Below are 25851 nucleotides of genomic sequence, written 5' to 3' on the forward strand. Positions count from 1 at the left end.
GTTAAAGGGACCATTCATTTAAACTACACTTGTAAATCACATGCTATGACGATTGATGGCTGGATTTCTTTCTTAAAATTTTAAATCATTAAATAAAACATTCAGCTATCAACCGTCCTATCATGTAATTTACAAAATACGGTCTAATAACATAGTCTTCTTAGCATTGTCCAAAAGTGAATGTTAATAATATTGCATGAAAAACATGAAAGACGCAACTTTTATACAAATTTTCATTTTCAATAAGTCATTTCGTAAATTTTCCCTCTTCAAAAAAGTTGTTTTAAATTGAACACAATTTATAATTTTTGTTATTTTTATTTTTATTTTTTACATCGTGTAGTATTACATGATAAACATGATGATTAAGGATACAATCTAGCTGAGTAAAAGTTGGAAAAAGAAACGCGTAGGAATGTAATTTAAATTGAATTCAAAAAATATATATAAACTGACGACCGATGTTAGAGGGACCATTCATTTAAACTACATTTGTAAATCACATGCTATGACGATTGATGGTTGGATTTCTTTCTTAAAATTTTAAATCATTAAAGAAAACATTAAGCTATCAACCATCGTATTATGTAATCTACAAAATACGGTCTAAAAACATAGTCTTCTTAGCATTGTCCAAAAGTGAATGTTAATAATATTGCATGAAAAACACGAAAGACACAAATTTTAAACAAATTTTCATTTTCAATAAGTCATTTCATAAATTTTCCCTCTTCAAAAAAGTTGTTTTGAATTGAACACAATTTATAATTTTGGTATTTTTATTTTTTACATCATGTAGTATTGCATGATAAACATGATGATTAAGGATACAATCTAGCTGAGTAAAAGTTGGAAAAAGAAACGCGTAGGAATTTAATTTAAATTGAATTCAATAAATATATAAAAACTGACGACCGATGTTAAAGGGACCATTCATTTAAACTACATTTGTAAATCACATGCTAGGACGATTGATGGTTAGATTTTTTTCTTAAATTTTAAATCATTAAAGAAAACATTAAGCTACCAACCGTCGTATTATGTAATCTACAAAATACGGTCTAAAAATGTAGTCTTCTTAGCATTTTCCAAAAGTGAATGTTAATAATATTGCATGAAAAACATGAAACAAATTTTCATTTTCAATAAGTCATTTCATAAATTTTCCCTCTTCAAAAAAGTTGTTTTGAATTGAACACAATTTATAATTTTGTTAATTTTATTTTTTATATCGTGTAGTATTGCTTGATAAACATGATGATTAAGGATATAATCTAGCTGCAGCTAGCATTTAACAACTATAAGCCAATAAAATTAATTTAATTAACCCTTTGTGGTATTCTATCAGACGTCGGGGCAGCAAGCTAATGAGGAAATTAACCTAACTTATTTGCCCTAGCCTTCCTAGCCAGGCAATGATCAAACTGTCCCTCTCAAGTCTCAAGTGATCACTGCTTTATCAAACTTCATGATAAATTAATATCCACTTGGGCACTACTTTATCATCCCTTATTATCTTAGTAATCTTAATCACTTATCCTTTTGTTAAGTAAGACCGTGAAGGGGTGCGCAACGGGTGAAAATGATGTGCATTACTAATTTTCCTTTATAATCTCATATTCTGAGGAAATTAATTGGTTAAAAATTGTATTGATGAATTAATCAAATCAATGAAAACGATATTAAGATGCTAGAGAAATGCTAAAGAGACTTTTTGAACGATCTTATGCTTTTTGACATAATGTTTAATTAATAATGTTGCCCTAGAAATTAGCTTTAAATTATGAGGTGGCAGATAATCTTGCTTTAAGGAGAGACTTTTCAGTGTACCTAGAACATGGACGGCATGCCCATGTCATTATATAATCGAAACCCCGTATTCCAGATGCATTGAAAAATCTATTCACTAAAAAAAAGTCTCCTCAACATTTCTCTAAGGTACTGTTTGAAAAGTGTCCATTCATATTTTGGTAAGAGTATTGTTTTAGTAACAAACACTAAATAGAATGCATCCACACACGCATGACACAAAACAATGAATTTCACGTGAGTAAATGAAAATCTATTGTTTTATGCGTGGTAATCTTTCAAATATGTAAAAAAATTAGAATGGATCAATATTCAATCTAACTACAACTAAACCGACCTTCTCTATGGACATGGAACTTTACCAAACCACCAAACACAAATCAAACTTCTTGAAAGCGTACGCGGTTATGTAATACATCTTTGACTTGAGATCAACTTTCTTCTAAGATATTCCTTCATGTAGACAAATAAACGGCCGCGTATGATCATAAAAAATAAAAAAAAAAGAAAAGGAAATACTCAATTTGTATGAATAATAAATACGGTGTTATAATAAGGTTGTACTATAATCGTCGAAGTTTGCAATTCAAAGTTACATAATAAGAATTAGATTATAGTTAATAATACAAAATGACATTGTTATGACTTATGTAATATCGTCATATACACGGTCGTAGTTGTTATGCGTATATATACATGCATAGATTTATATAGATGTGATATCATCACAACGGCTCTGCGGAGTTAATGATAATCGTAAACATCTGTGCTCAGTTCAACCACCTGAGACTTTTGGCTAATATCATTGGAAACTATATATGACTGATTCAATTAAACCGAGTACTACTAGGGCTAGCTTGCATGCATAACCTGGATTTTGTTAGGCCACAAGCTCTTAGAGGACGTGTTTAAGCACGTAAAATTAACATATATAATATGATTGCAAATATATATCTAAGCTACATATTATATGAAACATTCTTTGTCAACCAAAACATGATGAAAAATGTTAAGGACAATAACGTAATTTTACAAAACAAAATTTTACTTTTTTTTTTATTTAAACCTCACATACATTGTATCATGTCTAATTTAAAAAGTAAAAAAAATAAAAATCTCTCTCCCTCTCTCGCCACTTCCATGTTCTCTCACTCTCTTCCTCTCTTCCTCTCTCCAATTTTAAAAACAAAAGTTAAATATTTCACACACCCTTTATGTGTGTGGGCAAGTACTGTAACTATATATATATATATATATATATATATATATAAACACGGATTGAAACTGTTTCCATTCTTGCTTTCAATGTTTTTTATTTAGGTCAACAGTCAACTATCCAGTGGCCTATATTGTTTGAAGAAACATCCAGGGCTTTGATTTGGTTTGTGTGCATGCTGATCGGTTCTTCTGAACCGTGTGAGGACTGACGAATCAGCATATAAATATTGGGGGAGCCACGCATGCATGATCGGGTCTTCTGTACGAAGAATTCTCTACCTTCCTAATCTCTTTATCCTTTCATTCATTCTATTTGAACGGTCACGATTAAACTACGTCAATATTTTATATTAATTTTTTTATAAAAATAATAAGACAAAAAACAATGTGTGAAGAAATAAATGAAAAAGATAAGAATAAGAGGATAAAGAATCCTATGTATGCAGGTTTTAAATCTTTTAACTAACTTTGCGTGCAGAACGGTCCACTGTATGACTTTTTCTCCTAGTACTGTAGAAAGGGAAGGAATCTGTGAGCGATTATAGTGCTGCGAAACGACTCTTTTTTTTGGATTGTTTTTTTTTTTTGTGAAATAATAGATTTTATTATATTAAATATTAAATTAATTACTGATAAAGTTTAAAGTTCAAATCCACGTTATCGTACAAAAATTTAACTCATTTTCACCATTATAATATAGTTTTCATGAGTATTACGACACATGAGAATGATCCATAAGTTATGGGTTGTTTATGCACGACATCGATTGGGCTTCTTGGTAGGTAGAAGAAGGGCTCAATGGGCTTCTTGGAAAGTTGATAAGGAAAGTTAAACATGGGCTTAGTTTTTGTTGGATAAAAAAAATAAAAATATGATGGTGGAAACATAGCATTTTGAATCGTCACACAGGCTCAAAAGTTTTACAACATATAAAACCTAAGCTATTTAATATTACAATTTAATAATATTATTCTTCACCTATAAGTAAGAGGTTTTAATTTTAAATATCATAAATAACAAGTTTGCAACCAATTTATTTCCCATTTTCTTAGGCGATTCTATACAAAAAACCGGAGCTAGCTTCGCTAACTTAAGCAAAATTAGGTGGTTCTAATAAAAAAAAAAAAAAAACGAACTTAGGTAGTTATGATTGATTTATATTCAAAATTATCTTTGCTTAGCCTCTATAATCCCATGGCATCTCTTCTCCATATTAAAGTTAAAGATTTTGTATTTGATCTCCACTAAAAGCATAAAACAATATTAAAAAGGATTAGGAGGATTTTGAATATTCTTAAGGAGCCAAAGTTTCAACTTGTACTGCATTCATATATTGATTAATGAAGATTCTCCTGTCACTATATACCAAATGTTAATTACAAAATCAACTATTAGACAAAAGCTTAGGGTGCCAAACGAATCTTGTTTAAGTGAAAAATCACGTACCAAAAGACAAAGAAATGGATCAATATTTTAAGTGATTCCCATATTTTTGGGTACTTGGAAATTAATTGTCTGCAAAATAATTATAAATTATAAATTACTCTACTCTGCTTTTGTCTATCACTTCCCACAATCCATTTGAGCTTGTAAGAAGTATATTTGTGCAAATAGTTCTCTTTCAAATTATATATATATATATATATATATTCGAATGAGACATCTATATGTCCATCACTTTTCCTTCATGATATGCCGCCTTCGTGATTCTTTCTTTTCTTTTCTTTTTTATTTTTTATTTTTATAAAAATGATATCAAAGGTGGAGGGGAGGGATTTGAACATAATAACTCAAATACAAGAATAATTGAATAAACGCTCTAAATTAATTAAAATACAAATCTCTTGTTGTATAGCACTTACTCGACTTATGTTGTCTTGACAATAGTGAAATGATCGAAATATGTCTCGTTACATGTAGTGTATCCTTTCCCAGCCAATATAGAAATTAAGATACATCATGCATGACCAAACTCTTATTTCATTTTAAAATCAAGTTTCTCCATCATTCGAATGACATATTATTTGTGTAGTTATGTTCTTTATTTGAAAATCATACAACACTGCTGTAGTTTAGTTAATTAAAAAATTTTATTTTTACAATTTGTACTTGAAATTTCCAATTCGATTCTCTCCTCAATATTATTTGTATAATAAACACATTAAAATTAAGTTGCGTAAGTTTTAAGCTTAATTAACATGTTCTTATCATTCATCACCAACCATATAAGTTGATTTTTTTTTTCCTTAGAATCTTATCTTAGACATGGATTCCGTTCTGTAGTGGGACCAATTCTTATTGACATTTCCATCTTTCTTGGTTTGTTTTGTTGAACATCATTTTCATAGTGTTCCATATCTCGTTCTATCTTCTGTTTTTATTCCATTTTATAATGCAGCATTTTCCATGGATGAATAAATAAATAGTGGATTCCAGGATTTTTTCTTTGAAGATGACAAAATGGTGACGGCTGTTGAGTCCAACAATGACAAAAAAAAAAAAAAAAAGAATATATCTTGTTCGATTATTAGGAGTAGAGTGATAGCTAGGAAAAGTCATCACCACAAACTGAAATCTTGTGAAATGAGTACGTTCAGTTCATATAGTGTTAGGGATAACAAGATCGTTTTCTCATGATTGTTTTGTTTTGTAAATTTGTAAATACAGTTTTCCATTGAATCTCTACTATAAGGGTTTCATCGATTCAAAATTAGTAAAATTTAGACAATCCCATTCGATCTAGCGTAAATTAAATTGTTGTATCTTATTCAATCTTATAAGAGCGTACGATTCGAACCAGTCCAACCTAATGATAGAGTTGGATGAAAAAGTCGACTTGAAAAACGAAAAGAAATGAAATATCAAACGATTAGAATCAAATATGATATGATCACCTATTTTAGTTAGATGAAAATTAACACGTGTTTGGGTTGTATGATGTCAAACAATTAGACACATTGTCCAACAAAACTTGATTGGATATTACACTGGATTCTCATCAAGTAAATTCCTCGTTTGATCCAACCGTGTCGGTTTTGCAAGTTAGGGACCTCATCCAATATGCTAAATAATTCAAAGAGTTGGTTAATTTAGATAAACAATATTAAACACTTTTAGATTTTACGTTAAAAAAGATCACGAGTTCATATTATGGATCACGATTATTAATCAAGTTTTGCTGCAATATCACGATTATTGCATCACAAATCGTGCACTCAAGAGAAAAAAAATATGGAAAGAGAAGAAAAGGAAAATGCCTTTGGTGTCGATGATAACCGAAGCGGCTCAAAAAGCTTTTCAGGTCACGCCGTACGTCATCGACGACGGAACCCTAAAAAGGTCAAAATCATGCCAAAGAAAATTCCAGTAAAAACATACGTATACGCAACGTGGCGACTGCTGATTCGTCAGGTTGGTCTAATAAGAAGCCCAATCTGTGAACTGCACAGCACCCAGGCCTCCCGCTCACCAATATTCAAGCAGCAGAGTCTCCATTGATCTTCTCCCCCCTCCGACATATCAGCAAAATCATGGCTCGGCTGACGCTGTTCTTGTCCGCTGCCTTGGTCCTGGCGGCGATCAGCTGGGGGGTGGCAGCGTCGAGCTTCGATGAGTCCAACCCAATCCGATTGGTGTCCGACGCTCTCCGTGACATGGAGGAGCAAGTCGTCCAAGTCCTCGGCAGCTCCCGCCACGTCCTCTCGTTCGCCCGTTTCGCTCACAGGTGGGACAGAGGACCCACACGAAGCAGTTCGTCCCTGATCAGTGATCACCGCCGTCCGGTTAACTGACTAGTTTTTCTTTGGTTTTGGTAACAATCAGGTACGGGAAGAAGTACGAGAGCGCGGAGGAGATGAAGCTGCGATATGCGATTTTCTTGGAGAATAAGAAGCTGATTCGATCCACCAACAGGAAGGGCTTGTCTTACACTCTTGCTGTTAATCGTAAGTCAACCTTTTTCATTTCTGTCGCTCTGTTCTTTCGTGTTTTTTTTTTTTTTTTTTTTTTTTTAGAAAAAAGCGACCCAAGTCGAAAAGGCTCTCTTTTGCTAGGTTCAGAGAAACATCTGTCGCTCTGTTTTTTTCTCCTTTTTCTAACATTTAGAAAAATCATATTTATTTTGTTTTTGGGTTGGATTATACTGAGTTATTGATGCATCTGGTTCAAATTTAGAGAAAAAAGATTGGAAATTGACTGAAGTAATGAATTTCTAAATTTCAAATCGTTGAAATGAATCATTTTTCCGCATTTGATCGATCTGTTGTAAATGTTATTTGATTTTGATTAGTGTAGCAATTGAAAGTTGTAAATTTATCGTTTGAATTAGTTTCCCATAAAATACTCATGGTTTCTGTGTAATTAAGTATTATACGCGAATGTACTAACTATGATTGAATTGATACGGTTGACGGATCACTACTACAGGGTTTGCTGATTGGAGCTGGGAAGAGTTCGCGAGGCACAGGTTGGGAGCTGCTCAGAACTGCTCTGCCACCACAAAGGGCAACCACAAGCTCACTGATGCCGTTCTCCCTGAGTCGGTAAATAAGTCTTTCGTTCATGATATTTTCTAATCAAGTTGAGACTGAGTGACGCTAAATCAAGTAGACGTTCGCTACTGCAATATGATAGTTTTCTCAACTTTATATTAAGACATGGAAAATGTAAGAGAAGCCCTATTACGCAGTAAATCGGTATGAAATTAATATTGACTGTTCCTCTGTGTGTATGTACAGAAAAACTGGAAAGAAGAAGGCATAGTGACCCCGGTTAAAGATCAGGGTCACTGTGGATCTTGCTGGACATTCAGGTTTATATTCTAGCTTGAGTATTGTCGATCATCATCGAATGAAAATTGTAAATTAAGGCCTACTAATTAATTATCGTGTATTTCAAATGTTTGACACTAATATATGGCTGCTGCAGCACCACTGGAGCTCTCGAGGCAGCGTATGTGCAGGCATTTGGAAAGCAAATCTCCCTCTCCGAGCAGCAGCTTGTGGATTGTGCCGGAGATTTCAACAACAACGGCTGCCATGGTGGGCTGCCATCTCAAGCATTTGAGTACATTAAGTATAACGGGGGTCTTGACACTGAGGCTGCGTATCCCTACGTTGGAGTTGACGGTGCTTGCAAATTTTCGTCGGAAAATGTTGGCGTCCAAGTCGTCGACTCTGTCAATATCACCCTGGTAAGCGTGATGGGACTGAAAAGCAGAGCTTATAAGCACTTTTGACAATTGACATGCTTTAAATTTCAAGGGGCAGCTTGTAATGTTATGTGCAAAATTATGCAGGGTGCTGAAGAAGAATTGAAGCATGCCGTTGCATTTGTGCGGCCGGTCAGCGTGGCGTTTCAGGTCGTCCAAAGTTTCCGGTTTTACAAGTCGGGAGTTTACACCAGTGACACATGCGGCAGCAGTTCCATGGTGAGTTTAACTTCTGATCATTACTCTTAATCTATTTGTGTTTTCAAAATTAAGCAAAATGTTATCCTAATCTGGTGTTGTGTTTGCAGGATGTGAACCATGCAGTTCTTGCAGTTGGGTACGGAGTGGAAGATGGCGTCCCGTTCTGGCTCATCAAGAACTCTTGGGGACAAAGCTGGGGGGACAATGGCTACTTCAAGATGGAGTACGGGAAGAACATGTGTGGTAAGTTTTTCGGGTTAATTTTCGGATTGCTAAACTAATAAATGCGAGATATGTTTTGGACTGGAAACTGAGGTGCAGCTTCTTATTCATTTCACTGATCTGGATTGCAGGTGTTGCAACATGTGCATCGTACCCGGTTGTCGCGTAAGTCTGTCGAGAGAAACGGCGGTCTTGGTTGTGGATATGTAAACGAAATTCATCGTTGTTTCGGGCTGGGAGACGATCTGTTGCAGTAGGGTTTCCAGTTTGAAGGTGAACGAAAGGGTCGTTGTTCGGTGGCGATTGTAATGTTTCTGTCTTGATGCACAAATAAGTTACAAGACTCGATTTATTTTTGGACATTGTAATGTAAGCAACAAAAGGTCCTTTGTTTAAATTCTCTATAAAGTTGCACGTTATTTGAAATAGAGGAAGTTATAAATCGAGATACAAAACGAAAAACAGGTTATGCGATCAATTAGCCTGCCTTATTTGAAATAAAAGAAGTCAAATTATAACGCAAAACAGGTTAGGAGATCAATTAGTCTGCCTTATTTGAAATAAAAGAAGTCATAAATTATAATATAACGTAAAACTCACAATAATTTTTTCATTCTGTGTCATGAGAACTTTTTATTTTTTGTTTAAAAAAAATGATCAGCTGATAATTTCACTGTGGCAGCAATTCATAGCCACCATCACGTGATTCAAAAGTGCCAAAAATTGAATAGGAAATGTGCCGTGTGAAATACAAGACAGGAATTTGCCGCTAACCCCCCATCATAGTTATGTGCCAATGTTCTAGCAAACGTATGGAAGACAAAGAAGGGAATATAATTCCATACTCATTCCATGTACATAAAAACAATGTCAAATTTCAAAAATGGTTGCAAAGATGCACGTTCCGAAACGTCAAAATTTCCATCTTCAACTTGAACGAGGTTAGTGATTGGGACTAAAATTGAAGAAGTAAAAAAACCACACGACTAAATTGGGAAATCGTTCTAATTACAGGGACCAACAGTGTAATTTGGCCAGGTAGCTGATATATTTTTGTAGAAATACTATCATCAATGAAATGGAATGGAATTCATACACATCAATTTCTTTGTAACGCAGTAAAGCAAGGATTGTGGCAATGATTTTTATAACTTGGAAGAATCGTGGTAAGCCAGCAACATATAAAGAACGAGCAAAACGCTTATGAAGTGCTTAACATGAACAAGTATGCACAAAAAAACTTATATGATTCGAAGCGATTTGCTGATTTATGAAGTTCTGTAATTGCTCCCTCCCAACTCCCTCTGCCTTGCCATTATACTAGATGCATAGTGGCTGAAACACCGGAACATGGACAAGCATAACCATGTTGAGTGCAGGGACAGCCTATTGAGGAATTATATCATTGAGCAAAACTGGTATGGCAAGGCAAATATAGAGTCTCGAATCTCAACTCAAAATGAACACGGGCAAAGTACTTACTGGTTTTCAACCCATTTGTGTCACGGAGCATGCTCCATCTGGTACTTGATTCACCATTGCGCGTGAAAGGACCTCCTCCAACCACTGGAAGAAGTATTCCAATTCCACTTTTGTGGTAGAGCTTCAATCAAACAGCCACTGGAATTTGTGCATTTGCTTTCATATGATCAGTTCTTCCTGTAGGTGACATGCCCGAATTGAGGTCATTATATGCAATTTGCTTAATGTGATGGGCTTCATTAGCCATCCCAGCCTTAATGAGGCAAGATGTCAAAGAATTTACGGTGATGTTGTCTGGGGCACAACCAATTGCCAACATCTTTTTAAAATTGCTAATTGCCTCAGACATTCTCCCTTTCATACAATTCCCGAGTATGAGAATGGTAAATGTCACTTTATCAGGGCTGCATCTCTTCTCTTCCATCTCTGCCACAATGGCGTTTGCCTCATCAACATTGCCAGCCTTACAGAATCCATCTATCACAGGGTTATATATAAAAGGTTTCGGAACCACATTACTCCACTTTAATTGCCTCAGGAAATCACGGGCTTCATGTAGTCTACTCTCCCTGCACAAAGCATTAATAAGGACAGAGAAAGTATACGCACTTGGAGACACATTTTTCTCATTCATCTCCTGCCAAAGCTTTAATCCCTGACTCAGTTGCCCAGCTCGACAATGGCCATCAATTAGGGAAGTGAAGGTAAAAACGTCTGAATGATAACCATGAAAGAGCATTTTCTGATGCATAGCAAGTGCAGAACCCATGTTGCCAGTCTTACCAAATCCATCAATCATTGCATTGAAAGTAACAGAAGTTGGTCTAACTCCAGCACTAATCATCTCATCAAAAAGAACAGAGGCCCCCTCCATCTTACCCAACTTGCAATATCCTGATATGACTGATGTAAAAGTTATAACATCAGGTGAAAGTTCGATTCTTGATTGAACCTCTTTAAGTAATTGAAATCCCCTATCTACCTCATTAGCCCTACAAAGTCCACTAATTAGTGTGTTATATGTAACTATATCAGGGTAGCAACCAGAACTCCCCATATCACTGAACAACTCAAAAGCCTTGTCAATTTCTCCAACTCTGCATAAACCTCGAATTAGAATATTGAAAGTCCAGTTATCCGGGTGACAATGCGACCCCATATGCTTTCTAAACAAGCTAACAGCCTCATCTACTTTATTTTGTTTAACCAACACATTGAACAAGTTATTGTATACGAAAGGTGGCAATCTAATCTCACCACAATAAGCCTCATCAAGAAACTTCTCAGCATCATCCAACTTGCCTATCTGCGCATACGACGACACCAAGAGTTCTACAACTGAATCATCGGGCGTATGCCCGTCACTTCTCATGTAATCAAACACCAATTTAGCAGAATCTTGAAGCCCCATTTGACACAGAGATCTCAAAAGAAAATTGTAAGTCCATACACTATGCTTAACACTCAGACTAACCCTACTGAGCTCAAAGAATTTCAACCCCAATTTCGGATTGTTCAACCGCTTAATAACCTCAAAAGCAATCGAGGGCGAAAGGTTCTTACTAAGGTAACCCAAATCCAATGAATGCGAGCGAAGAAACAGAGTGCAAACAACTTTTACAAACCAAACCTCTGGGTTTGACGTTACCTCGAAGTCGTAAAGCGGGCGCGGCCGAGCTCCGCCGTGGGCGAGGCTATGGAAATGAGAAATGGCGATCTTGGAGGCTCGAACCCAGAAGGTCGGACGGGCTGTGAAGAACAGGAGGGTCATCTGCACCGCCGCTCCATCACGCGGCTCAGCTCTGCTCTCGTAGATGTTTTCAATGAAAATCCTGTTCTGGGTTCCGGTTGATTGGCCGGATTTTCTCACGGGTCGGCCGGAAATCGGATTGGATTTCGGATTGGGAACCTGGGTCTTCATGGATATGAAGAAAAACCCAGAAATGTCAGCATAGCAAACCGGAGCTTTATCGGGGTTTTAGGCCTTTTTGTGGTGAGCTTAGTCGGAGGGGTACGAAAACGAAGAAATGGAGGAAAACCCAGCAACCAGAAATCGAGGAAGAAGATGAAAGCCTGGAATTTGGCTCATTTTTTATGAAGTTGCGAGGTCACTGCCTTAGGGTTTATCAGTGATCCAGTGGTGGCTTTGAGTTGGGATATTATGTCACCGCCCTGTCCACATAAGATTGCCCATCTGAAAACTCGGCCTCCTCTTTCGGCCCAATATTAAGTTGCGCAAATGACATTTTTATTTTTTCACTCTTTTTAATCTCATAATATTTTACCATTTATAGCCTGAACTTAAGAAAAGGGGTACTCTTCATACTCCTTTCACCTGAGCCAACTGAACCATAAATTTGAGTTATTAAAATTTAATTCAACGGTTAAAGTTATTATAATTTTAATGGAGCCCTCTGTTTTTAGTCATTGGATCAAATTTCAAGGGTCCGAATTTATAACTCAGGTGGAAGGAATCTGAAAATGATCCATTTCCTAAACTTAAAACCAATTGACAATAATTAGTGTTATGATCTCGTTTTTTCATTATACACTTCTCTTGTGTTGTTTTCTAATTCTCTTTCAACTTATTAAGTACTAAAGCCAAAAAACGATGAGAGAAGTGAATGTGGATAAATTAGTAGTGCCAAACTCACTTCTCTTCTATAAAACCTCACAAATATAAGTCAAGGAAGGCGTTCTTTGGCTTGTGAACTAACAAGAATGCATCCGAAAAAGGGTCCTCGCGAGCTCATATTTGACGGAATTGTGGATGAAAATTGGATTGAAATTTCATATTGTCAAAAGAACCCAAATTTGGGGTCGTTAAGTGCAAATATTTGTTTGTTAAAGGATAGATACAAAAAAGAAGAAAACTTCAGGCGCCATTTGTGCAATTTTATCTAATTAATAAACAAAATGATTGACAGAGCTCTGGGGAGTTCCGAGTCTGAGACTGAACTCTCCTTCCAAAAGTCTGAAACTTGAAAGCAGAGATCGCAGTTCGCAAATACACAGAACCGAAAATCCGTGTCTAAAAATGTCAACAGAGAGAGAACGGCAAGGTTCTCTGCCGTCAACATCGCCGGAGGACAACGCACTGTAAGTCTTCCTCCTCAATCTCCCTCCAATTTCCGTACACAATTCGCCAATGCCATCGTTTTCCGCCGCCCGATTCCAAATCCCCGCCGTTGATTTCGGCGCTTCACCTTTCAGGTTTTTGGATATCATGCACGAGGCTCCGCTGTTCGGCCACCGGAAGTCGAGGAACCTCTTCGGAAGTGTTTTCTACTTAATCATACTCGCCGGTTACGCTGCCGTGGCCGTCGCGGCTCCGTGGATATTTCAGGCCATAGACGATTTGATACCCCAGTTGCTCTGCAGCTGCAACGTCCTTCTTCTGGTAGTCACAGGTATCTGTGATTTTTTTATCTGGGCAGTCTTCAAATTTAGAGACTTTTCGTGTTTTCGCATCAAAATTTAATCTTTCAACTTTTTTCAGGCATTTTTCAGCAGTATCTGGTGTCCCAGGTTCAGAAAATTCGCTTACAGGTAACCTTTTAGTTTACTCGGATATAAATCCTTTGAACTGATAATTTTGGTTATATTGGTGGATTAATCTGCCCCAACATCTCAGAATTGAGTAGGTATTAAATCGGTACGGCTACTAAAGTCCAGTTCTTTTGTAGTCTTGTCCAATTGTATTTGCATCCCGCTGAATCAAATACTTGTCCACTTGTATTTGATTCAGCGGGATGCTAGATCGTGTTGTTTAGTACTGCTTACTTGATTTGTGAAAGACGAGATGCACATTGTTTTGTAGGGTTATTATAGTTTCAGCCAGAAGTTGAAGCATATTGTTCGACTACCTTTTGCAGTTACTTCATACGGTGTGTGGATTTGTATTTAAGTTGTCTGTTTTTCTTCTTTTTGTTTGAAATGTGGTGGCTTCCATTTTTTATCATTGCAAAGACTCTACACTTCTTTCCTATGAGTCCGCCATTATATTTTCCCTCAAGAATATTATCATCATTGTTGTCACAATTCAGTTTCTGATATCTTCGTCGAATGTTAGGAACTGCTGCGTTGTTACTTGTTATGGTCTGGAGACCCCATATCAGTTTCCTTACTCTCCCAGCAATATTGAGGTATAGGAATTACCAACCTATGATTCCAAGCATAAGCATTTCTTCATTCAGAATTTGTAGCTGTTGTCTCCTTTATAGTTTCTTTGCCCTTTTTCGGATTCGTGGTCTCAACAACATTGATAATGTGATCAATATATGGGATAGTTCAAGATCTTGTCTAAACTTTGGTTGGATGAGTTCAATGTGAAAGCTAGTTTTCATCTGTGACCGACTATTTGTTACTCATAAAATCTGCAGGACTATAATGGTAATTGAAGCAATATGTGCCGGATCTTTTATGAGTCTCAATGTTGGTGAGCTTAGTCCTGAATCATTTTCATGTCTAGCACAAAGCTACATAAACATGAACTCTTAAATTTATAGTACTTACGTATCATCTATTGCTAATTTTGGCGTTTGCAGCTTATATTCACCAGTACAACTCATTAAACTCCCAGCCTGATGTCTTAAAGTCGTTATATTCTCCTCTTCAACCCTCGAGTTCTTTAGAAGGTTTGAGGTAATCATACATTTTTTCTTCTGGAATACCCCATGATCTTGCTTCCTGGTTTTATATACAGAAATTGAAGAGAGATCAATCACCAAGAGTTGCATCAAGAACTTTAACAGTTTATAACATAAGATATGTCTCATAGTTGGTTTACTGGAAACTGCTATATTTCATGGATCCTAATGTAAGAACACGCATTATGTGTTGTGGCAGGTATCATGATGCTGGTCGACTTTCTGATCAGCAAATGGCTTTGTTGCAATATCAGCGTGAAAACCTTCATTTTTTGAGTGAAGAGGTATCTCACCTTGACATTGGTGGTTGTACTATTGTACTCAATGTTATTACATGCAGCTTCTTCGGGTTTTCAACTAATGATTTTGGGTACTGAAGTGTGATATGGACAGTTAGGTGTTCCATGCTGCACATTAAGTTCTTCAAATCAACAGTCTTATTTTATTCTAAACATGTGTTTGTTACAGATCCTTCAGTTACAAGAGTGCTTAAGTAAATACGAAAGGACTAATGATGGGAGCACACCTCAGGTAATTAGTTACTAACTTACTATTATTTTCGTATTCTATAGGATATACAAAGCTCTTGAAAATGTGAGCATACAACTGCCAGTGTAATTTGAGCACTGATCTTGTTTCATGCTCTGTGTTATATGAAAACTTGACAGAACAATACCGATGTCTGTCTTTGCAGGTGGACCTTGCCCATCTGTTGGCAGCTCGTGATCAGGAATTACGGACGCTTTCCGCTGAGGTAATGACTGGTTAGAAATACCAAGTGGTTTGCTCTTGATTCATTATGAAAATAAGAATGTTCTTAGTGTTACGCAGTTACCTCATTCATGGTTCCTTTCAATGTTTCATTTGCTGTTCTCTTCTACATCACATAATTGACATTAGAAGGTGACTGGGAGTCTGAGAGATGTGTTTACATTGCAGATGAATCAATTACAGTCTGAGCTCAGGCTTGCTCGGTCTTTGATAGCTGAGAGGGATTCCGAAATCCAGCAAGTCCAGACCACCAACAATCAGGTTTCCTACTACATTATGGTCGCTATGGACTCGAATCCTTATCTATTTTTTTCGTTTCTTCTCTTTTCCCATTTTCTAACCTCCACAACTGTAATACTCGAACAGTATGTGGAGGAAAACGAAAGGTTGAGAGCCATTTTAGGAGAATGGAGTACACGAGCAGCAAAGGTATTGTCATCCTACCTTGGTCGATCTAGTTGGGGCATCATTTTCTTTCCCATGAGAATTTGTTGTGACAAATGTTGTAATTTTTTGAAATTAAAGCTTGAACGAGCACTGGAGGCGGAGCAGATCTCCAATCTTGAACTCCAAAAGAAGATTCCGACGCTCAGAAGTCAATCACAATCGTCAGCTGAACCAAGCAAGTAGCTTTTCTGTAATTCTCTTGCTTTCATTTACTTTAGTTTGTAAAAGAAAATCTAGGAGGAGAAATAGAAATGAAGCATTACACATGTACATAACAATAGACGTGAAGAAAGAAATCTATCATTACCTATAGTACTCAAAATTGAACGAATGGAAGTCTGTCGGACTTTTGACACTCGTTTAAAGTTAGAACTATGCTTGCTACTCAAAAGATAAGTAGGAACTTCGACCCAAACTCTTCTAGTTCGAATCACAGAGCTTCGTGCTTATGATCAGAACTGTTCATAGTATGACTCACGTGTAAAGATCGTCTCTACAAAAAATGAATTAAAAGTAAGATCTAGGGGTGGGCATAAAAACCGTCAAACCGCAAAACCGCATCGAACCGTAAGAAAAAAAACCGAAAAAAACCGTGTTGACCGGAAAAGTCAACTTTGAGTGAAAAACCGAACCGAACCGTTCAAACCAGTTCCGGTTTCGGTTTCGAATGACCAAGAACCGGCCGAACCGAACCGAACCGTTTTATTAATAATAAATAAATAAATTATATATACACACACATGTCATGGTATAATAGGTTGAAAAATTGTGTACAGGAGCTGCTGCTTCTTGCTTGCTCTCTGAAGTCTGAAAACCTGCAATTTGCTTCATCATTTTTTTGTTTGTTGACTGATTGACCAGTGCATATTTATTTTAGTTGTCTCTTTTTGTTGACTTGGTGCCACTAACAAAGACATTTGCATTAAAAAAGATGTGTTGTATGCAACTTTATGTAATCAGTTTTAGAAGATGTATTTGAATGCATAATGATTTGGTGTTCAAATAATTTATTATTAGGAACCGTAAACCGGCAAGAACCGAATCGGAACCGGTGTAGACCGAACCGTAATGTTCTAGTAATAAATTTAAGTGGAACCGCACCGAATCGAACCATTAATATATTTCGGTTTCTGTTCCAATTTAGGGGTGGAACCGCACCGAACCGCACCGTGCCCACCCCTAGTAAGATCGTTTAGTCAATCTATTGATGCAAATATATTGGAGGTTTTTAATGCTTTTATCAATTTCGTTCATTTGTTTTTTTACAATTAGATGACTAAATGACCTTAGTTTTAATTGATTTTTTGTATAGGTGATTTTTATAGAGTGATTTGTAATATGAACGTCCAGTTATAAACGCAAAGTTCTATGAATCGGTGACGAATAGTTTTGAGTAAGGACTCATGCTCATGCTTTGAGTAGTCAGTATTGTTCTTAAAAGTTATTGTACTCTCTAAATTTTTTGTATTTAGAAAACAAATACAATTTGTAAATCGTCAAAATAACCCGTTGTTGGTGTTATTATTATACTCTTGAAACTCATTGCTGGTGTGGAAGCTAAATTTGTGGTCAAGAGGAGCCTGAAATGTCTTTATGAGTCTTCTCGACCTCCGAAAATGGTGGATAACCATGATTTGCCATTAGTTGTCCCATTTTTTAAAAAAATAAAATCAAAATAACCTTTTGCAGTGTCAATAGTATCTTCCAAACCAGAAGTTAGTGATCAATTTGGGTTGGCTTTAATAATACGAGTGTTTTACTTTACCTTTAACTTTAATTTCAAAAAATATTCAATTTTTTATTTTATTTTGATGGATGTGCTATTCACACATTTTTTTTTACTTTTCGCATACCTCTTGTTAATTTTTGTCCTTTAATTTTCTTCAATTCATCTTATCCGACGGTTAAAAATTAAAAGAGTGTGTGAGAAATATAAAGGGGTGTGTGAATATCACACCCCTATTTTTAATCACAACTATTCATTTTCATTTTCGTATCATTGAATTGGGTGGGCTTTTATATAGTTGGTCCGATGGGCTTTGTTGGGCTAAGTGCTGTTTGACTTGAATTGGGTCAAAGCAGAAATCAATGGCCAGGAGACAAAGATTACAAGAGATCAGGATCATGTGGTTGGGCCCCACGTTACTACAACAAGGCTCTGCTTATGACAAGGATTGTTTGCCTTCCTACTCCCGGTGTCCTTCCGTGCCCTCTTGTTTGTGTGGTCACGGTTAAGCCACGTCAACATTTTATATTTTTTTTATAGAGATAATAAGACAAAAAATGAATAATAACAATATAAAATGTTGACATGATTTAACCGTGACCACACAAAACAGAAAAACACGAGAGAACATCAGAAGTGGAAGGGCAAATAATCATTGTCCCTCTGGTAATTCTTCTTCAAAATCTCTGAATGTTGTTTCAACTTGGCAGTCAAGTCGGTCGGCGTGACATCGTCTCTTACGTCCTCTAAATTCTCCACATTGAATGGAGACATACAATACAATACAGGGCTTCCCCTATACTTTACAAGAAAAAAAAAAAGGGGGCGACTTCCCCTATGTCATGCAAACATTCAGATCCATGTTTCACACGACACGACACATTTTGAAATTTATTTATAGTGTTGGTGAATTACATGATAGTGTTCAGAGAGAAACTAAAATACTTCTGTAAATTTTTAAGAACTTTGAAAGGTAGATTGTTATGGGCAAATCACTCGCTGTTTGTTTTGAAAAAGAAAAAGAAAAGAAAGTATTTGAAGATTGATTTCTCCCCTTGGTGGTGGATGCATCCATTACTATAGTGGGTTTGAGTTTAAACTTCATTTTTGGTGCATCTTTGCTTTTGCCAAAAGAAGAAAAAGTTTGCACAAAAAAGTTGGATCATTAACTTCAATTTTGGTGCAGTGGCCTACTTTTCTCATCCATGCAAAATCTTAAAGTTCTAAATATATACAATTACTCGTAAGCTACACGTGTTCATTAAACTTAGACGCTTTTATGTTTGCAACGATTCAAATTTATATTTTATGGTAGGTATTCATGATTTACGGTTTACTTGTGTGATAAGAAAGGGATTTTTGTATGGGATAGTGCTAATTACACACCTATTTTTATATCCATCAGCTCCGATTTTCTTCAATTCATTCGATTCAATGACAAATTGAGAGAATTGTGAAAAATAAAAGTGAGTGTATGAATAATGAATATTACTACCCTTTTGCATGTCACTGAGACATGTAAGCAACTTATATGATACGCCTGCACCAGTATTGTGATGTCCAATGCCAATTATAAATACAAATAAAAACAACTTACAGATATAACTATACTAATTATATGAAACATCACGATGACTGCATGCGTGAGATTTTCGAACATACTGGATATATTTTCTTTAAACTTAAAAAAAAAAAAAAAAAATTATAGTGGAGAAAATTATAAAAGAAATGTAGATATTATATAAATCAACCAATATGCTAGAATATGCTATAGTGTGAAACTAAAAGTGTGACCCACTCTAGGGTTCCACTAATCATGATTATCAAAACAATAATGATATTATTACCATATTTTTATACCATAATTGTATACTATCTTAGGTAGCATTTAATGTGAACAGCCACATCATCTAAATTAATTAGCATTTAATTTCAAATTGTTAATCAATAATTAATAAAAAGATTGTTAATTAAATGATGATTGTGGTATATAAGGAGGCTCATTCTTCCTCCCCCTATCCATTATGCTTCTTCTTCCTTCCCTTTTCTTTTTCACGCCAGTTTTTTTATTGATTTCTATTGATTTCCATGATTATGATCAAACTTTATAGAATTTACTCGTATACCACAATCACCATTGATTTATATCTCCATACTCATGCCCCGTAGCCCCAATCCTCATTCCCCTTCAAGTATTTCTGTCTCCAATCTTCATTAGTACTCCATGGTTGTTCATCAGGTGATTTTTTTTGTTTTCTTTTCAAAATATTTTTTTTATAGTTTAAAAGAAGGATTTCATTTAGCAATGCCTATTAGCTTTCATGCAAATTAGGAGTCAAAATCAAATTTGTTTATCAGATTAAGGTTCATACCCAATTAAATTACTAACGCGAAAGGAAGATCTTGAAATCAGTAATTTTCCTTATTTAAGTGTAGCATTACTCTTATCAAAATCACATTGGGATCCACCGTTCCACGTGTCACATTCACACACAATAAGTCAAAGAGTCAAACCAAATCCTTGTACATTTTCGTAACCCAACAAAGCATACCATGAGTGCACCACACCCAAAAGCACCCCAATCACCCAAAAAATATATTTGAGAAATAGATTAAAAAAGTGGATAAATAAGTATGTAATCAGATAACTTAGTTTACTATTCCCCACAAACCTATACTTCCATATTCCCGTATTTTATGCCATGTTTCAAATCATGATAAGGTTCGCCCTCACTTCTTTATTCTCTTTTTTTTCCTTCTTCATTATCTACGATAGATTTTTCAATGTGTTCGTAATACGGAATAAAATAATACATGTTATTTATTATATAATTAGAAGAATTCTTTTTCTTTATTGTATAATAGTATGTGATTTTCTATTTTTTATTGCAGATACATTGAAAAATATATCGTTATTCATCTACTCAAATAATAGCATATTTACTTTTATCATACGCGTTGTATGTGTACTTAACTAAAAATTATAATTAAAACTCTTGTTTGTGAGTTTATTGTTAATCATTTATGTTCATAAGTATTTTTTGATAAAAGTGTTTTTATTATGCACATGTTTTAAATTTATTATAAATCCAAATATTTTATAACCACTTCGATAACTTTGTGTAAAATGTTGTTATGGAGATTCGGAGAATTTCGTGATCATGTCCGTTCATCGTACATCGTGCCGTCAATTTTCGTTAAGTACTATTTATATTGAATTTTTAATTTTAAATTTCAAATGATTTCTGACCTGACTATATACGATGAACAAACACGATCACGGTATCCCCCAGATCTCCAAGAAAAGGATCCTACGAGGATCATTTTCCATCCGTATCACTCTAGTAGTGTTAGAAAATATATTTAACCATATATCAAATAATTCCGTAATATAAAATATATAATTTTTGTTCTGAAGTTATGTGAGTTAAATTGAAATCATAAACTCTTTCGACAAAGTAGACTGACTAATTGATCAAGAAAATTTTATGTACATCCAAACACAAGATGAAAAATTATGTGGATGACCTAGTTGATATAACTCACTTCAGAATATATTTTTCACTCACTTTATTTATATAATAATAATAATACGTCTCCGATCATATTATTAATTTATGAGCTTTTGTTTTTTCGGATAATGGAGATTAATTTATGAGTATATATACACATAAGAAAATGGCGTAATCATCGCCACCCCATGTGCTGATCACCAGCTATTAATATCTCATATCAGTCCTTTCCCTTCTCGCTGTTTTCATTCTATCCAAAATTCGCACTCTTTTCTTCTTCTATCCAAAATCTCTCAACTTTGAACCCGGAACCAGCCCCCATCATGTCAATCGCTCTACGGAGAAACGGCGGTGGCGGCAATGATATGATCCGACGGCCCAGGTTCATTCACGGGGCGCCTTGCATCCCCATCCACGACTCGTCGGAAAATAAAGGGTTTGCTCAAGATCGTCGTCTTGACCAGGAGGACTCTTGCAGCAGCTCGTCGTCTTCAGTTGGAAGGAACAGCGACTCGTCCGATGGGTCGTCGGAGGGGGAGGAATCCGGTGAGGCTGAGGTGCAGAGCTCGCTTAAAGGACCGTTGGACACCATGGACCAGCTCGAGGAGGTTTTGCCTGTCAAGTATGTTACTTGGTACCTTTAGTGGTTTTGAACTTTTGATTTGAATGATCTGGATTTTGATTTATTTGTGTTGTAGTTTTAGTGAATTAGAAAGGTGGGTTTTGATTTAATTTAGATTTTGGTTGGTTAGTGTTGTGGTTTTACTGAACTAGCAAGTTGGGTTTTGATATAATCTGGATTTTGATTGGTTGGTGTTGTAGTTTTATGGAATTAGCAAGTTGGGTTATGGTAATTTTGGATAAAGTTTGATGCTTTGATTGTTTTTTGAGCATATTATTGCTTTTTCCTGCAAAAAAATTAGAGCTTGAAAGTTATTAGCAGGTGGCTTTGTTAGTTAATGATTCAGTAATTTGCAGAAACTACAAAGGATGCAAACTAAACAAGAAATAATGGAAAGAAACTATTTAGATTGAATGGCAATAAAATGAACACTACTGACGATGACGTGATTAGGATTCGTTAATCACAACTGGGTGGATTTCCAACTATTGTTCTAAGAAATTAAGATTAAAGGCTCACTCCTTTCTCTGAGATTTGGATTTTTTTTGTATGCTTGTATGGTTTCGTGAAACTAGAGGAAATGAAAGAATATTAAATGTTCAGGCTTTGTGGATGCTCTTGTTGTTTGAATATTGAAAAGGGAAGTCAGTTGGCAATGTCTAATTCTCATTCGGATTTTTGTTTGTTCTTGTTTGTTTTCACTTCATTGTTTTCTTCCTTTTGGTCTTTATGATCCTCTGGTGATGAAACATGTTTGAAATTTATTTTTCTACCTTATCTGGTCTTCTCAGCAACCAGCAGAGCATTTAGGAAAACTTTGAGAGTGTCGTGGTGTGCTGGCGATGCAATCATAGTATAGTTCTTATACTGTTTTTGTCATGTAAGCTAATAAGCTTGTAGTTATCTATTTTATTTTCTTGAAGTTTATTGACACGCAAGCCTGAATTAATGTTCAATCTTTGATGAAAGAGGAAAATTGAGTTCTCGACAGTCTTATTAGGAAGTTGATAAGTTAATGGTTAAAAAATGTCTTAATGGTTGAATGAATTAGGTTGAAACAAACAAGGGGGTGGGATCGATTGTTATAAAAATGTCTTGATGGTTAAAAGTATTGTTCAGAAAGCCTCGAAAGGAAGGCACTTCACACTCCCTCCATGCCTTGTGCAAGTTTTTGTGACTTAGTTGTTTTGCGTCATGCGAGAATCAAATTTTGTTTGTGGCAATATTTAGCCATTATGGTTGGATTAGATGAATCTTTAAGATCATTAAGTACAATCTACAAGCTCAAAAACTGTACTTACGTGTATTATCTTATGTTTTTCATGCATTTGATTTGTGATATATTTATAATGTCTTCTCTAACATTTCAGGAGAGGTATATCCAAGTTTTATAGCGGTAAATCAAAGTCCTTCACAAGCCTAGCAGATCTCTCTTCTGTTTCTTCTGTCAAGGAGCTTGCAAAGCCAAAAAATCGTTATACCAAGAAGCGCAAGAATGTATTAGCCCAGAATTATTTTCAGGATAAAAACTGCAATGACTTATCAAAGAGACCAGCTGCTAACTCTAGTCGAGCATCGTTTCTTATTGGGGAGACTTTGAGCCGCTCCCCTAGCTATAGCAATGGGGAGGGATCCAACTCAATTTCACCATCACCTTCTTCCTGTCTTCCACCTCTGCCTCCACATGGTAGACGATCACCTGATAAAGAACCATCACCACCTCTTCCTCGACGCAGTTCTCCTTGGAGATCGTTCTCTCTTTCTGATCTGCAGTGCATCGCTGCAGAAACACCTGACATAACTGGCATGGGAGTTTGAAGCGGGGAGGACAACAATCTACATTGACGTTTTAGCTTCTGTTTCGTTTTCACGATTCTGGAAGAATGTTGGTCATGTTTTAAGTTTTCTCCTGGGGTTTTCCACTGTAGTTGAATCCGCATGCCCGTGTATTCTCTACGTATATGATTTAGTTGTTATGCGATGACTATAATGGGTCCTTTGTATCATACAAGCATCAATTTTATGTTTCTGTTTCCGAATTTGGAAATGTTTTCCATCTTTTATAGACAAGAAAATTTATTGACAAAGTTGATTTATCTTTTCCTTATATGCCGCAATCCAATTCAGTTGTTCAGTTCAGTGCTTGTCCTGGGAAAGGCTTGTGAATTGATACTTAGGCACCCCGAGACAGAGGAAGGTCGCTGTAAGTGAATGCTTGGACACTTGCAGCTTGAAATGCTCGAAGAACGACATAGTTTTCAGAGATGTTATTGGTACTTGAAAATAATTATCCTAGTTACGAAATGCTTGAGGAACGACATACAGCTTGAAATGCTCGAAGAACGACATAGTTTTCAGAAATGTTATTGGTACTCAAAAATAATCATCCTGGTTACGAAATGCTTGAAGAATGGCTTGGTTCTTCAGAGATATTATTGACATTCCGAAAAAATCGTGGAGTAACAATTCATTAACGTTCTCAAAAGGTTAGGCCGCTTGTGTACATGCACTGAGATGGAAAATACAGTTAGAATTCAGAAGGGCGACGACGTTTTGAATGGGTATTTTCCTTTCTAAATTGGAAACGAATTTCATGACAGGAATAATAATAGGAAAACTAATGAAAAAGGTTTAAAAACTTTGAGTTTTAACGATAAGGACAAAATAAAAGGTAAAGTAAATAGTAATATGATTGACTTTTTAGTATAAAAATATAATTTTTTGTTAAAATAAACAGTACCAGAAGTTTTTCGTTAAAGTTCTCAATAATAATTCAATTCCATCGGTGGAAATATAATCAAATAGTGCATTTTAATACTGGTAGATCAAGGGATGTGAAAATAAAGAGGAAAAGTTGATCGCAACTTCCGAGTTGTGTTGACATAAAATAAAGAAAAAAAAATAAAAATTGGTCAATATGTGCATCTTCTCATAGGAAAAATACACATATTTTCCAATTTGCGAATATTGTATATTTATGGAGTCAATAATGTATATAAATTAATAGTTCATCATGAATATGTTATTTAGTACTTATTATCAATTTCTTTAATATACTTGAATGTATAAACATTTTCCGATTCGAATAATTTTTTTTATACAGATGATCTTTAAATGAATGTTAAGAAATTGAATTGTTCCGATTACAAGATTTATACAGTGAAAATACGTTATTTGCAAAGTGTGTATAATGTGTTTTGGATTGTGAATATTGTTCATTCTCTTATCAGAGTTACAGGTATTATCCATAACAATTTGCTAAGACGGCTATATAACGAAAATAGTACATCTTGTCAAGACTTAATTTCTCTTAGTGAGTTACAAGAGCTGTAATTTTAAAGGCCTAATTGTGATATAAACTGGAAAGTAATATATAGTTCAAAATAGGAAAGGAATCCTAATCTTTATCCTATCAGTAAACATAAACAACATCCCTAAACTGGGGAATCACTTGGATTCTTGGAATATTAGACCATATTCAAAGGAGATGTCAAATTTTGAATTTAAAATTTAAATTTAACAGCTTATGTAGCATTTTGACATATTTTCATATTTTAATCTCTGCCCGATATGTCAAATTAAACTATTATTTTATTACATTATTTTTTTTCTTCTTAATTTCCGTCTAGGCAAGTTCTCTCACTCCTCACGATCTACAAGACCAGATCTCATTTCATTTTCTTAGGCAAGTTCTCTGCCTCCTCCTTCCACTTCTTCTGGTATTATTTCAAATTCCACACACAATTACCCAATAAAAACTCAACCTTTTTTCCATTAGCTCCAAACCAAATGCGCCAACTTCATCTGCTTCATACAGCTTCAACCAACCAAAACTAAACCCGACCCATGTTAGGAAACAAGTTGCTCCACTTACCCAGTTGATCAAATCCCTGGAATCTGATTCCAACTTTGGATAAGAATCATGTTTCTCAGAGAATAAGAGGGAGGGCAAAAGAGTAATTAAGAGAGTTTGCAGAGAAGAT

At 35.5% G+C, this 25851-nt stretch overlaps 4 protein-coding genes across 4 annotated transcripts; 3 read left to right on the plus strand and 1 right to left on the minus strand.

Moving 5' to 3' along the window:
* The first annotated feature begins 6466 nt into the window (after window positions 1-6466).
* LOC103929718 (thiol protease aleurain-like) lies at window positions 6467-9085 on the plus strand. Its single transcript, XM_018643115.2, has 8 exons — window positions 6467-6751; window positions 6850-6971; window positions 7453-7568; window positions 7764-7837; window positions 7954-8218; window positions 8324-8455; window positions 8545-8680; window positions 8791-9085. Exons 1-8 carry the CDS (start codon window positions 6558-6560, stop codon window positions 8826-8828), a joined length of 1077 nt encoding a protein of 358 aa, XP_018498631.2. The 5' UTR covers window positions 6467-6557; the 3' UTR covers window positions 8829-9085.
* Window positions 9086-9789: 704 nt separating this feature from the next.
* LOC103929719 (pentatricopeptide repeat-containing protein At2g06000) lies at window positions 9790-12358 on the minus strand. Its single transcript, XM_009338947.2, has 2 exons — window positions 10142-12358; window positions 9790-10045 (listed from the first exon to the last, which is right to left on the minus strand). Exon 1 carries the CDS (start codon window positions 12060-12062, stop codon window positions 10269-10271), a length of 1794 nt encoding a protein of 597 aa, XP_009337222.2. The 5' UTR covers window positions 12063-12358; the 3' UTR covers window positions 9790-10045; window positions 10142-10268.
* Window positions 12359-13061: 703 nt separating this feature from the next.
* LOC103929720 (protein FIP1-like) lies at window positions 13062-16339 on the plus strand. Its single transcript, XM_009338948.2, has 13 exons — window positions 13062-13240; window positions 13355-13551; window positions 13641-13690; window positions 13962-14028; window positions 14214-14286; window positions 14524-14579; window positions 14689-14785; window positions 14990-15074; window positions 15259-15321; window positions 15485-15544; window positions 15730-15822; window positions 15928-15990; window positions 16087-16339. Exons 1-13 carry the CDS (start codon window positions 13179-13181, stop codon window positions 16189-16191), a joined length of 1071 nt encoding a protein of 356 aa, XP_009337223.2. The 5' UTR covers window positions 13062-13178; the 3' UTR covers window positions 16192-16339.
* Window positions 16340-21497: 5158 nt separating this feature from the next.
* LOC103929721 lies at window positions 21498-23907 on the plus strand. Its single transcript, XM_009338949.3, has 2 exons — window positions 21498-21868; window positions 23239-23907. The coding sequence occupies exons 1-2, from the start codon at window positions 21570-21572 to the stop codon at window positions 23684-23686; spliced, it is 747 nt and encodes a 248-aa protein (XP_009337224.2). The 5' UTR covers window positions 21498-21569; the 3' UTR covers window positions 23687-23907.
* Window positions 23908-25851: the final 1944 nt, after the last annotated feature.

The sequence above is a fragment of a genome, unplaced genomic scaffold (assembly GCF_019419815.1).
Source record: "Pyrus x bretschneideri cultivar Hongxiangsu unplaced genomic scaffold, Pyrus_bretschneideri_v1 Contig8, whole genome shotgun sequence".
In the NCBI taxonomy this organism is placed as follows: Eukaryota; Viridiplantae; Streptophyta; class Magnoliopsida; order Rosales; family Rosaceae; genus Pyrus; species Pyrus x bretschneideri.